General features: G+C 42.1%; 1 protein-coding gene across 2 annotated transcripts; it reads right to left on the reverse strand.

Annotated features, from left to right (window-relative positions):
* Positions 1 to 1,398: 1,398 nt before the first annotated feature.
* Positions 1,399 to 9,663, reverse strand: pld5 (phospholipase D family member 5). Of its 2 annotated transcripts, XM_031864692.1 has the most exons (10): positions 9,363 to 9,663; positions 7,296 to 7,432; positions 6,643 to 6,826; positions 6,311 to 6,419; positions 5,752 to 5,879; positions 4,057 to 4,254; positions 3,054 to 3,205; positions 2,767 to 2,932; positions 2,514 to 2,604; positions 1,399 to 2,219 (listed from the first exon to the last, which is right to left on the reverse strand). In XM_031864692.1, the coding sequence occupies exons 1-10, from the start codon at positions 9,396 to 9,398 to the stop codon at positions 1,966 to 1,968; spliced, it is 1,455 nt and encodes a 484-aa protein (XP_031720552.1). In that variant the 5' UTR covers positions 9,399 to 9,663; the 3' UTR covers positions 1,399 to 1,965. The 2 variants fall into 2 exon arrangements, with proteins under 2 accessions (XP_031720552.1, XP_031720553.1); XM_031864693.1 differs by lacking the exon at positions 9,363 to 9,663 and having other exon boundaries at positions 6,643 to 6,810; positions 7,296 to 7,357.
* Between the last annotated feature and the right edge of the window lie 5,337 nt (positions 9,664 to 15,000).

Here is a 15,000-nt window from a genome sequence, read left to right on the forward strand (position 1 = left end):
TTTGCACACAAATAATTATTTGGTTCAGCTCGGGGAGGCTGCTCAGCACAATACAAATAATAAACCGTGAACTCGTATGGGTGTAATCCTAGACAGATGAACCCATGCATGTGATGAAGTTCTTCCCCCTGAATACAAAACCTCCAAACTAATCATGCCAAAGTTTAGCTGCCGAAGCTAGCAGCCTGTGACTGAGCAGCAGCGCCTCCTTGTGTTTAAAACTGGAAGAGAATCTGTAAATCTCTCATGGATGTACTTTATAATAATACACTTAAATTTTACGTTATAAAAATAATGTACATAATTTCTTCAGATAAATCATGATCTATAAAATTGTCAGTTGTCTAATACATGAATCCTGCTATAAATCCTACCTTTACAATGTGTATAGTGTTTTAGGATGTAGTTTGTGGTGTTGTTGACCTGCATTGCTTTAAACAGAGGGCCGGTTCTATTATTTACAAAACAATAAAACAGTGTCAGTTGTGTCAGTGTAACACACCACGAAATAGAAAATGAAATGTGTTATTTTGAATGAAAAAAACACACTCTCTTACTAATAATTCCACGTTTTAAATGACTGTTTTCCCTGAAATTTTCAAATTTCCAATCTCATTACATTTGATACATCTAAATGCCAGATGACAGATGTTTCCCTCAGTCAACAGCCAGATAAACAATATAACATCCACTTGTATTAACACAGAAATAGTTTGCATTGTTATTTGACATCACATTAACTCTAATTGTTGCATCTAATGTGAAGATTAAAATGCTGAGCTTTGACTGATGAGAGGTTTGTGCTGTGAACTATAAGGCCACTGTGTGCTAACACACCACTGAAGGTATTTCATCAATCATCATGTTTTAGAGTTTGTCTGCCCACCAGTGGCCACATGTGGTTCATGCAGTTGGACTGACTTCATCACTGGGCGTAGATGTAGTATCACACAAATCAAAACATTTTCTACACTACACTACACTATTTCTAGTGTAACGGAGCAATTTCTTGTGACTCTAGCTTTGTAATTAATGCACAATTTAAAATGTGTCATGGGTGTAATGTGAGACTATGTAATACACAGTGACCTCATTACAGTAGTAATAATTTCCTGCATACATGCATGATGTATTTATTTTCTAACTACGTTAAAACTGTGAAGGCCTTATGTTTAATGAGGCACATGAGGCACATTGGTACGTAACTCACAGCGCATTAGTGACTTTGATAAAAGCAAAATATGACCAATGATTGGGCCGCACTATATAAGCCATTGCCTGAAAGTTGAATCACTATCTGTTAAGAAGCACCTGACCTTGTTTGGAGGGATTTTATGTGTAAATGTCAGCTATGCTTCCCAGAGAGGTGATGCTGAAATAAACACAACAATTCGGAAAAAAGCACATTTTATATGGTCAGATGAACATTTTCAATGAGATGATAAACAGTCGTCACATCGGTGAAGCCTGTGTGCTATTCATTTATATCAGTAAAGTCCTAAATGTGATGCAAAAAGTATTAAAATGTCTGTAAAATACAAATTAAAACTGTCAACAAAAACATTGCATCATCATTAAATACTAAATGATTTATTTTGGTGAGTTTGATGGGATATGTTTATGGATTTAAATAAGATTCACACAGAGCATATTGATTTTATAATCAGCATATTGCTTGTCATAATATATATAGATTGAATTTGAATATTGCTTTCAATATTCATGCAGCATAGCATGCTCATATAACAGTCAACATTTAATGAAGTAGTTAGATACCGTTACTGTAACTTGCAACTGTAGTGAGTCAACTTATTACTTCAAACATTGTCTTTGTTGATTGCATCTGAATATATTAAAATAATGTCACAAAATGAATGTCAAGTCTAATAGTGTACGTCACATTCTCATATTGTGTACATGTGTTGTATATTCAGCCCGATGAGGATATAGACAGACGTTCTATGCTTATAATGATAAAGGGTCGTTCCGCTCCTTTTCCTCCTCAGTCTGCAGATTAACTTTCACTTGATGCAGGTTTCTGAATCTCAGTTGATCTTTGTTTCCTTGAAGACTCTTAGCGTAACGTGACCTCCAGTCTCTCTCAAAAGCAGCCTTGAAGTGTTCCAGGACTCCCCTGCCTTCAAGGCTATTTTTCGTCTTGACCACCAGCCCGACTCCTGTGTTGATGGCAAAGTCACTCCCGACCCAGTCGTGGTTCCCTGTGGAGAAACAGCAAATCTAAGATATTGTGTCTGTGTATTATCGCAAGAAATAATGACTCCTAAGTTGCACTGTACTGGCTTTTCTTCTTGCAAACTAAAGTTATAGTTTTCCATTTGGAAAAACAGCATTCACTTCCTTGCTGTGATTTAGACGAGTCCTTTAAGTCTTCTGTGTAACATTGTTGAAACAGCACTCAGCATGAAAACAAAACATTCTGACATATCTTGAAAACATGCACTTAAAAATGTAAAAGTAAAATGAATAAATTGCAAATAGTGTACGTTGCCTACCAATGTAGACAGCGTTGTCGGTAACCATGTACTTGTTGTGGTTGAGTCCGTGTTGAATGTCTTCCTCTTTCTCCTTGTGACTAAAAAACCTCTGCAGAAAATGCATTGATCATGATCAGTGTGTACACATACCACACTTATTCTAAACGTAATATGCAAGAATAAAGAATCTAGAGAAAGTCAAGAAGCTCACTGCAAATACTAAACTACAGCTTTAATGAAACATATCTGGAGAAACTGTCAATTCACGCACCACCTCTACCGAACAGTTGGGCAGCTGCATGCAGAGCGACTTGAGGGAGGTGACAAAGTTAAAGGTGAGGGGGTGGGTCTTCTTCCAGAAGCTTATCAGCAGGCGAACTCTGACTCCTTTCAGGACCACAGCCTCTCTGATCATCTCATCAATAGTTGACCAGTACCTATTGGAACCAATGAGACACTGTTTTATAATCTAAAGCCAATGACACGCAGTTAATAAATCTGTCACATGTAGCTAAGTCTCAATTTATTTCAAAGCTCTCAGAAATAGTTCTAATATACCTTGTGACTGACGTTCCTCTGAAGCTCCTGCTCAACAGAGGGAGGTAGTCCGTCACAGATATGAAGATGAATGTCTTTGCACTCTGGATGACTTGATAGATGGCATCGACATCTCGGGTGCGATCTCTAGCGCAGAAGAGTTCGGGAGAGGTCTGCAGACAGGAGACATCATTCAGACAGGTTTGTACCCAAAATGTAATAGAAATTATGAAAACCAAAGAGCTGAAAGGTGAGTTACTGCTCGTTGGGTGCAGAAGGGCTTGCTTTGGGGAAAACCTGATGCCCACAGCCATAGCCTTAAACAACAGCCCTCGCTGACCAGGCCGGAGTGTGTGCTCACTGTGTGCTGTTGTATGTACTGCTCTCTGATGAGTACAGTGCTGTGGAAAAGAATTTCCCCTTGGGGACAATAAAGTCTAATATTTTGGCTGACTTTTGATATTGCGTTTATCCCAATTCAAGAAACTAATTTACACCCCACTGAAAAATGTTACACTGATAAGGTCAACATAATTAGGGTATATCATTTTCCAAAATGTCTGACAGATTCAGTGTAACATTTTGACAAAGTAAAGGGCAAGAAAACAATAAGACACACTAAAGCGAGGCACAACAGCAGGTTAGAGTTGCCAGCAGCTTCTGCCAGCACGGCTCCATTACTTCCTGTCGGATGATGAATGTCCTAAATGCAACTGGTAGGTGTCTTGTCGCTTAGAGGGTAACAAGATTCATTACTGTCAAATTAGGCTGAGGTACTGAGATATTCAGACTCAAGATGCTCCTCAGCGTGGTATTAACATGATTAATCACCCGCTGCGCGGGGCTGTTGTTAGTTGGCAATGAAACTTTCATAAAGACATTCACCGTCTAGTCCAGAGTCAGGCAGCTGGTGCCTTAAGAGGAATATAAAACAGTTGAATAATTGATTAGGACTTTCATGTGTAGAGTCACTTCATGTGTTAACATGCAGTAAATACGGATGCACAACAAAGTCGTTGCTCACAGACACGTAAGCAGTGGCTTCTGAGGCGTTGAGTTGTAGCTCCAGGGCGTCGTGCCTCCCGTACAGGGCTGTAACTCTCTTCGACCAGATAGAGGGGATGTAGTCCCTCTCGTGGAGCTGCCAGTAAAACGAAAAGACTCGGTGGAGGTCCAGAGCCAGACAGCTGCAGTTATACACCACCACCCCCAGTTCTTTCCTCTGTGGGGTGTCAGAAGGAAGCACACAGGAAAAGGTGACGCAGCAGAAAGGTTGCAGTCTGTGTGTGTACGTGTGTTCACTGGACAGACATATGCTTTCACAATGTGACAAAGGAATTAGAGTTAGATAAAAGGCAAAGTGCTGCTGATCTTAGAGTGATAATAGTAACTCTGTGAGAAGATTTGATAATCTAATAGGATTGATTCTATTATAATATTACAATAGGATCAGGGTGTCTTGGTTTGGCTCTGTGAGGCTATAGGCACAGTGGTGCTGAATGCTAAGATAAGCACACCAACATGCTCACAATGACGATGCTAACATGCTCACATTTTCCAGGTATAATATTTATCGTATATGGTGAACATAGTAAATATTATACATTCCAGCATTTTATCATTCGCTAACTGGCACTAACAGCTGAGGCTGATGGGAATGACATTAGTTTTGCAAGTACTGGACACAATTTGACTCCATGATGGTGCTAGATGAAGAGGTGAGGTGAAGTTATTTAAGAAATTATTACGTGTACCAAATTGAATGAGAATCCATCTATTGGCTGTTGAGACATTTTACTCAAAACTACAAACATCAACCTCATGATGGCGCTAGAGGAACATTCAGGGGTCACTAAAGTCCACTGGATTCCTCTTCTGGGACGAATGCTTATATGTGCAAACTTTAATTGCAATCCATTCAATCGTTGTTTTTCAGTCTGGACCAAAGCTACACGCAACAAACAAGAGTTCTAAATATATAATCTCACCTGGTTTCTCACCAGTATATAATCTCACCTGGTCCTTAATTATTGTTTTGTGTTTATTCTATTTTGGTGAGTGACCCAGAAGGAAGCACACAGAGGTATCAAGTCTATTCTCCTATCATTTATATAGTGAGTATCTGACTTGCTCTCTTTTTGTCACTCTTCCTACCTTCCCTTCCATCATTTGTGTGTGTGTGTGTGTGTGTGTGTGTGTGTGTGTGTGTGTCATCATGCATGTGTCTCTTCCTTTCCTCTGGCTTCTTAGTTAATCCCACCAAACAGCAGTTCTTCCTCAAGCCCGCGCTGAAGCATGAAAAGTGCCAGCTAATCGCTTCAAGTAGTAGCGTGCTAATGCTCCCTGGTTCCTCCTCTATTGTAATATAGTGAATTACATACTAAATGCAAAGTGAAATGCTACTTGCCTCTCTGGCCTGCCTCAGACAGCAATCTTAAATCATCCCCGATGCCCATTAAGAGTGGCTGGAGTAATTGCATAAAAAGGTACAGGTTGTAGAGTGGAACTAATCCTGACTGTGTTTTAAGTCCCCGTGGAGTGCAAATGTTATCATTTAATTAAGTTTGTCCAGCTTGTATTATTGAGAGACCAGACTCTGCTGTAGCCATATTGAGGCCAGAAAAGAAGTGCAGATGTGACCACACCTAACTGCAGCAGCTCACTCATCCTCTGGTCGGACTTTACTCTGCACACTATGTTGCCGAATGTCAGTTGTTACCTTGGAGAGTGACCTCCAGTCCATATCAGCGCTCCCGATGTAAATGTGCCTCCGATCCACTATCCAGAACGAGGAATGCAGTCCTCCTCTGGTAAAAGCTGTCATATTAACAAAATGAACCTCTGCATCTGGATAGCGTGAGACAGAGAGACAAACGCAGAGTGGTGGTAGAATGAGCTGGAGAGAATCGTGGAAATGGGCCGTGGAGTGTCTGACGGACATGTGGGCAAAGCAGGCAGGCAGAGATGCAAAAGGCTTTGAAAGGAAACCAGCCAGGTACATTAACACATTTATCATTTTCTGACCTTCATTGTGAAGTTTGGCAGACATGGTGAAGGTTGTATGACCCTTGCTGTGGAGGCGCTGGATGGGGCTCAGGTTTGTAAATGAGCCTACATCTATCAAAACACTTATTAAATCCTTCTTCTTCTTTTAAAAACTGGCTTGTGCACAGACAACATCATCGGGTGAGTTGTTAGGAGCTACAAATCTTCATTCTGGAAAGTTACTGTGGCATATCAAGTCGCTTTTATAACATGAAAATATGACAGCCACTCACTGTGTGCTGCCAAGGTCTTCAGTTCAGCAGAGTTAGTCAGACTGCTGGCAATCTTCAGCTTCACCCCACGAGATTTCAGGCTGAGCAGTCTCTGGAACAACAGCTGACCCTGAGGAGGAGAGTGATGTTCTGTATTACTGTTGTTGAGCAGTGCTTCCGGTTGTCCCTTAAAAGGACGATGTTGATAGATCTCAGCAGGATTAACCTCATTGAGAGCTACGGGAAAATAATTAGGGCATTACCCCTTACAACAACACCTGGGGAATGCAGTTGCTTCATGCTCTGCTTGAATGTAGTGGGATATATTCAGACTGTCTGCCGTGACTTTGTACCTGTTTGGCAGAGCTTGGCGTTGTTTCGAGGTCCCAGGGGTTTAAGGCCCAGACAGGTGAGACCACCTCAACTGAGTGCTTTGCCTTGTCCAACAATGTATGAAAGCCAGCAGAGAGAGGGAGGTGGGGTCTGCCATCCATGGGGAGAAAGAGGTCGTCTGGAATATTCTCCACAAGCACAATGCTGAAATTAACACACTTCTTGAGTTTCTGGAGCCTTAAAGTGGAACTAAACAAATGTACACATCAAAGTCTGTTTACACGTCTTTAGGAGTCCTACTAACTACATGTGTTCGAAAAGTTGTATAAAGCCTTTTGTGGCTCCAGAAGGTACTGCATGAAATGTGATATATATTGCCTCAAATGTGATGTCACTTGAGTCAGTGTCGGGCTGAAGACTACAAGTTTAAACATAAAAGAAATCTACGGGTGGAGAGTGAGAGAGGGTGACCGGTCCACTTCTCATCTTATCTTGAGGCTACAAAAGCTGCCACTAGCACAACATATGAGAATCTCTGACCAAATTGTTGACAGTCTAGTTGCATTCTGGGTAATGTAGGTTTCGACGAAGGAAATAAAAATGCGTGGAATAAAAAAAGATGATACCTCTGCTTCTCCTGCATAACATTTGATGCAGTTGCAGAGCATCTTACCTGCAGTCTCTGCTGCAGTTTTCCTCTGTGATACCGTCCTCATCGTCCCCCCAAATGTCCACTGATGAGAAGATCAGCGCCACCACCACAGCAAAGCAGCAGAGAAGGGCAAAGATGGCAATGCACTTCTGCTGGGTCTGGAAGGTGAGTTAGGCACAGACAAGAGCATGATCTGCAGCACTGTAGGACCCTTCTGCTATTGTAATAACAGGGTCACAACTCACAGTGAAGCCGTTGACATGACAGTTAAGTTTTGGGTGTTGTACGAAAAGATAATGATCAGTCATTAAATGTTAATTTTGTCATTCAATATCATTGAATAGCGGTTTGGATATCTGTCTTCTCCTGACTGTAGAAACTCTTGATTTGACAACTTGGCTGCAGAGAAATTCAAAGCTCTGGAGCGAAACCCCCTCAGCTTCACAAATCCTACTTTATGCAACGGAGCAGAGGACAAGTGAAGTGTAACGCTGAAGGCTGAAGGCTGATGCACACTAAAGCCCAGCTATAAGGAATACTGGAGACTCTGGTTCATGCTTTTCTGTGTACTGTCTGCTTTGTTGTTGAAGCGAATCCCCAGCTGAAGGGGATTTTATGACCTCTGGGCCAGCAGGGGCACGCTCAGTGTCGCTTTTATGACAAGCAATATCAAAGTCTATATTAGTGTGCATGTATGTGTGCGGCATTATATGGTATACTTGTAATAAGGGTTGGGTTCAGTGGGCTCAGTGGTTATGAAGTAGCAGCCTTGTTGCCCTCATCCAGCCCGAGGAGTCTTGATTTCCATTGTTTTAAAAGTGCAGTTCGGCACTTCTGTTTCGCTTACGAACACAGATTTTCACCATCTCATTCCCTGCCTTGTTTGGCTGTATCAGTTTTGTAAGCAGTCATCGCATCACATTATACATTCTCTTTTGTTGTGTTCAATCAATCAAATGAATCGTATACCACTGATTAGTTTGGCAGCATGAGCAGTAGTCTCTAAAAGACGTCTCCCAGCTACAACTTCATATTTTTAAATAAATTGTACGATAAAACAAAAGAAAGAACACACAGCATCAGAGAGAAGATGGGGGTCGGAGGGTGTTTGTCAACTTGATTGCCCACTCTTCCCCACACTGTCTGTCTCAGGCAATGAGGCTGAAAGACCGGATACACCTCACACCCCATCTGCTGTCCACTGAGACCACTGAGCTCTTCATCACATTTAGCAGAGTCGAGGACCATGCTTGACTTGTGGATGTGTACATGGCTGCTCGGAAATATAAACTCATGATACAGAATGAAAACTTACAGTTGATGCAGTGAGATACAATATTCCCTTCATTAAAACACACACAATAGGTTTCCAGAGCTGTTTTGGATCACTTTCATTTATCGAGCAAAAATGCCAAATATTAGAAAATGTAGGGATTTCCTTCTTTTATCTGTTTTATATCATTGTGCATTAAATTAATTTGAGTTTTGTGCTATTGTAAGACCTCCCCTTACGCACTGGGACATTGGGATGGTCATTTTCTGCACAATTCTCTGACACTTCATAGACTGAATCATTAATTGAAAAGTTATTGCCAACAATTTTGATAATCAATATAATCAAATATATAATTTATGAAGCCAAATGGCAAATATTTGCTGGTTCCAGCTTCCCAATGTATTTTCTTCTTTTCTCTGTTTTATATCATTGTAAATTTAATTTCTATGAGGAATTTGAAGATGGCCTCTTGGGCACTGGGACATTTGTGATATATATGATTTCCTGACATTTGACAGACTACTTAATTGATTATATTCAAAGAAACAATTTCTAAATGAATTGATAATGAAACTGTAAAGTCACAGCCCTAACTGGGTTTATTTTACATGCATGTGTTTTACTGGATAATTGAAGAACCCATGGAATGAATTTAGGGCTTCATCCAAATCAATCAATGAATAAATAATGTTATGGAAGCCAGCAAGAAAAACTTAAGAAAAACATGCACTAAAATCCCACAAACAGACAAATTAAGAGTAATATCACATGTTAAATAGATGCAGAGTGTAGTTGAGGGCAGGAAACATCACCTTCAAGGGCTCCTGCTGTGTGGTCGGTCCCGCCATGAGAGCAGCACTCTAACAGGTGGGGACACTGCAGCTCAGTCACACATCTTTGTCCGTCTGTCTCTCTGTCTTCATCACCCACTCGTAGCCTGTCCTGCTCTGATGTCTTCACTCTTTGCCACCGTCTTCATCCTGCTGGTTCCTCACTGTCCTGGAAGGTATGTGTATGTGCACCTCGAATCCTGGTCCGTCCCATGTCCTGACATGCTTCTTCCAGCCTCTGGCTGTGTGTGTGTGTGTGTGTGTGTGTGTGAGCTGCCTATACCCGTGCTGCTCACTCTCTGCTTCTCGGTGGAGGTGGTGAGAGAGATGGAGAAAGACCCAACCCCTCTCGTTCAAACAGCCAATACAGAGCTGAAGCTCCGAGCCCCAGCAACCCTCTTCCTCCTCCTACTCTTCCTCTTTATCTTCCTCTTTTATCTGCCTTGTGAACAAAACTCATCTGACAGAATGCAGTTGGGCTTAGAGGAGAGGGATGCTGAAACATGCCACTGGTGATCCGATGGCATGTGTGTGTAAGACAGCTGCTGCAAAACTCTCAAATTGTTGTGAACTCATTAGGTAGGACACACACACACACACACACACACACACACATACGTCACAGTTCTGCCCAGTGTAGACTAAAGAAAAAGTCCTATACCTCCCATTAATAACTCATAAATCAGCAGCATTGTCTGCTTTAATCTCCACTGTGTTTAAATCGGTGTAATAAGTGTGCTTTTCATTAATGCACCAGATTCCAGAGCACTCATTCATGTTTCACTTCCACTGTGTATATACCTTGAAATCTAAAACTCTGCCTCTTCCTCTGGCACAGAAGTACATTACAGGGCCTCGGTGGGGGGAGATGAAATATTAAACACTTTCTTCCCCCATTGTATTTGCCCTTTTCTCACAGAGGATTATAGCATCGCCTAACAGCAGAAAACAACATATGCTGCTGACTGCAGGCAAGCTGCTGTTGTGTTTATGAGTCCCACACTGTCCAGGGAGTAAAGGGAGGACCTAATGGGGGACGAGAGAGTAATGAGGGAATGATACGAGGAGAGTTCTTGAAAAGTTTTCTACTCAGACTACTGGATGGTTTGCTATGCCATTTGGTATATTCATGTTTCCCTCAGGAAGGATTATACAAATAAGTGCAATTATCAGCTGCAAATTCGAATTTGTCCAATACTTTGAAGACCAAATGCCTGCAAAACTGACATTTCCATCAGCCTCAGGTGTTCTTTGTCTATAGTGCTAACTGGCAAATGGTGAATGTAGCAACCAATGTACCGCTAAACATCAGCATATTAGCATTGTTGTTGTGAACATGTTAGCATGCTAGCATGTTCAACTAAGGCGGTAAACATGGAAAACATCACAGAGAGCCAAAGTGTGATCGAAAAGTATATACCCATTCATGACAGCTTTAATTGTTAAATAACTTATCAGTTTAAATGATATCAATTATTGGTGGATGGATGGGGAATGACAGTGCAGGGGCCGTGGGCCGTGGCTGGAGACGGGACTGAGAGGCAGAAAATAAAAACAACTGAGACACAGTACTTGTGAAACTACTCCGGTACAACTGCACCCGATACCACAACGGAAGAGTGACGTTATCCTTCCGTCAGTTGAGCCTAGTTAGCCACCCAGCCAATCATCTCGCTGATGGTCTTACTCATGTAGGTCACAAAGACGCATCAGCGTTAAATTGGTTCCTAATCAGTTAAAAGTTCCTCATAGCAGCTTAAATTGATGGCACAGTTCAACATCCCTACTGCAAAGAACTACGCTCTGTTTTTATCCGGAAAACACAATAAAATGACAACAACAGCATCATGTTCTGTATTTAATTTGTTACTGTTAGAAAGTGACAAACATAAAACATGTTTTCAAAGTCATTGTTAACTGTAATGATTTCATTAAGTATTCATATCGGTACTCGGTATCGTCAAGTACTCAAATGTAAGTACTTGTACATGGTATCGGTGCATCCCTACTATTCTATTATTATTATTATTATTCCATGTGAATGCAGCAGTAGTCTTATTATATTCAGTATATTCAAATTGCACAGTAATTACACTGCTTGAAAAAGCTTAATTTATCTCATTGGCATACTCATGAACAATGTAGAGTATATGATTTTTAATTATAAGGACTTGTGGAGCACTGTGTGAGATTCCAGAGAGATATCAGTAGCAACAAGGAACAAAGTCACAGCAGTGACACCTGCTGTGCTTGTCTGTGCCAGGTGCCCTCTGCACGTCAGCCTGTCTGTAAGCGAAGAAGAGAGAGCAAGAAGTGAGACAGAAGAGACAGAAAAGTTTGGACCATTTCCCAGGAGAGGTGAATGCTCCCAAAGCTGCAGATATAGGGTCAGAACAACATTCAAACAGGAAGGGGTTCTCACTGTTTCCCTGACCATCATGAGCACTGACCATTAACTGAGACAGAACCACAGACGAGATCCCCGGCTTAACAGCAGCGGTCACACCAAGAAACTGTTGACATAAACAATTTACCAACTGTACAGTCACCACCGTGATGCAACATTGAATACTAATGTATGAAACGCCTACCAGTCCATTTTCTTCTCCGTTATATTGAAGAGCTTTAAGAGCTCTTTGCAATCTGTACACTTCTCAAGCGGCGCTCTTTGCAGGAGAGCAGTTAAGAGTTATTCCTATTCCCTCCTGACTCTCCGTACAGGGCTCCATTATCTGATGATGTACAGAACAGTTCTCCAACACAAGAGACCAATTTAAAACAGACTTCATCTTTAAGAGCCCCACTGCAAGGGACATTGAGATTAGCAAATAGCCTAAACCAGGTGAAGGTATATTCATGCACACAGTGTCTGGTGGTGAAAGAACAAGGTGTCTTGTCTTTGCCATTTTAGTAAGGTTTGATGACGTTCTTTCAACCTATCCAAACACAGCCCTGTGAGTGTCAATGAAGGACGCCTCAATAAAGGTGTTTCACCTTCACACCAAAGGTTCAACAGCAGGTCTCCATGTGTGCACAGGACGTGAAGGCTGACTGGGCGCAATGCAACGGGAGACAGCTGGGACAAATGCCAAAGGGACTGTGGATAGGGTGCAAATAGGGATCCAGCAGTAAGAAGTCACCCCGTTAGGTTGTGTTGTACAGAAAGCCCCATCAGTGCGTTTGTCCACAGCAGAGTGCCGGATCTACTAGCTTCGCCTCTGCAACTGTAACTCACTCCTGGGTAAGTTCACCTCACTTTAGGTTCAGAGGCAGCTACGTTTTGATTGCAATAATCAGCGGAGTACACTCTCTAAAGCCAAAGGTTTGTATAAAAGTATGGGAATGTTAAATTTCGTCATCATTGTACGCGTAGGCCCTGAGCAGACCAAGGGGCAACCTCCGGTTCTTAAGAGTGAAGCCAATGCGGAAGTGTCTTAAACTAGCTCTATCTCTACCGACCAGCACGGGGCGACTCCTCTGGCTGCAAAAATAAGTCTGATTGTATGGAAGTCTAAGAGAAAAGACTCGACTTCTCGCTTGATTTATTACCTCAGTAAACATTGAAAACATGAGTTTATGGTCTCAATCGCGAGTTATTACTGTAATTTCAAAGTTTCCAGCCTTTGGATAGGTGCATGGGAAGTGTGTCGCTAGTGTGAACTTAGTGTGCCGGAGCCCGTGTGCAGTTGTGCACATGAGCTGATTTTATCACAGACCATAGACCAGCTGTAAATATTCTATATACAGTACATACTAGTTAGGATTGTAGGATTCTTGGTGTGCATCTCTTTGTGTACGTAGGTGTGTACTGGGTGTGTGGCAGCAGTGGTAATCATTTGTCATTGGAGGCATCAGAGCTCAATTGCACACTTCTCCAGCTGCAATTCTCCAGAGCTGAGGCTAATACACCACGGACAAGCAGAATTAATGGGTTTCCAGTGAACGAAACTAATGCCTCCCGAGCTCACAAAATACCATGTTGCATATCGGACAATGTGGCATGTGTGAATAAATTCCTCTGAATATAGTTTTATGCACTAGAGATACTTCTAGAAGTTTTTGTCACATGGCCCTTTTCAACTTCCTTGATCTTAACCTGCACCTCTTCCTCTTCAAAAGGCAGATTTACAGGTAAATAATTCGTGGTATGATGTTTAAGAGGTACCTGACAGTTATCTCACCTGTTCCAGCAGCTCTCTGCAACAAATACAGATGGATGCGGAGGAGCCCTGCTGCTGGACAGCACTGTAGCTGCTGCTTCTCATTTAGGACACACAGGACAGGAGCGCTGGGGGAGCCTCCTCTTGCCCCCTCGAGCTGGATCATCTGACAGTTCCATTGATGACCTGTGTGCTGCTGTCTGCTGGGGTACAGACAGTCTGATGCACACACACACACACACACACACACACACACACACACAGACACACACACTCACAGCCAAGCGCACAAAGGCTGTCAGTCCCATCTGCTTGCTTCTCTTTGCTATCTATCATTCAGTAGCTGAATCAGCCACTATTGGTCTCTGTGCCGTCTGAACTACAGTGCGTCTGTTTGAGCAGCAATGAGTCCACACACTCTCACACACTTGTTAGGGAGGGTGTGTGCGCGTGTCCTTCTGTGTGTGTGTATGCAGTTGGGCTTCTAGACGGGGCCTATAGGTGCAACAGGACTTGCTGCGCTGGACAAGACGGGAAGAAAGCAGACAGTGAAAGAGAGTAATCTGATAGAGAAAAGTGTGTGGACAGTATCAGACATGACGACACACACACACACACACACACACACACACACACACACACACACACACACACACACACACACACGCTGTATCAAATATAATCTCTCCCATTTACACCTCACATACAGAATACTGATCCTGGCAGAGAYGTCCGGAAGCACTGTAGCCTCACCTTAAGAAACCTTTTGCACAGGTCTCTAGAGACGCCATCTGCCTGCTATAAAAGTGGCACACACACACACACACACACACACACACACACACACACACACACACACACACACACAAACACAAACAAGGTGACTGAAGATTTTTCCAGCAAGCACAATTTACATTATGGGTACAAAAAGGTGCTGGTGCAAGAAAAATGGCACTTGGCACTGATCTAATTCAGAACATAACCCCTCTGTGGCCACTGTGTCAATACTTCCAGATATACATGTAGCCTTTTCAATTGATTAAATCAGCTTTTCAAGTATAAATATTTACTTATTTCCTTTTTGTGTGTGGAGAGTTACACGAGCAGACTGATACCGTTCTCATGTTTACTTCATATCTGTCCAGGAAATAGAAGTGCAGAGCCAGCAGCCAATTAGTTTAGCTTAGCATGAAGGTTAGCAACACTATTCCACTGATCCAGTATTGCTGCAATACTTTTGTTTTTGTACAGAAACCAGATATAACATGCAAATGTAAGAGCTTGTGAGGTGCTGGTAGGAAGCTTTTGTTACCAAAGTGTTGAACTATAACTATTTCAGCTTTTCAACAGTAAAGGTCAAATGGACTGTAACTACTTAATAGTGTTTGTGAACTGCTACTGCATGACCATAAAGTGGATTCAATCGGCTGACAACTCATTTTCTGCCTTAACCTGTTGTT

Source organism: Anarrhichthys ocellatus, unplaced genomic scaffold (assembly GCF_004355925.1).
Source record: "Anarrhichthys ocellatus isolate YVR2014 unplaced genomic scaffold, GSC_Weel_1.0 scaffold31, whole genome shotgun sequence".
In the NCBI taxonomy this organism is placed as follows: domain Eukaryota; kingdom Metazoa; phylum Chordata; class Actinopteri; order Perciformes; family Anarhichadidae; genus Anarrhichthys; species Anarrhichthys ocellatus.

Coding starts and splice junctions, on each gene's coding strand:
- pld5 (XM_031864692.1), bottom strand. CDS start 9,398: ATGGCGGGACCGACCACACAGCAGGAGCCCTTGAAG. Junction 3,206..4,056: donor AAGCCACTGCTTACGTGTCT/GTGAGCAACGAC, acceptor TCCTGTCTGCAG/ACCTCTCCCGAACTCTTCTG. Junction 2,605..2,766: donor CCAACTGTTCGGTAGAGGTG/GTGCGTGAATTG, acceptor CATTTTCTGCAG/AGGTTTTTTAGTCACAAGGA.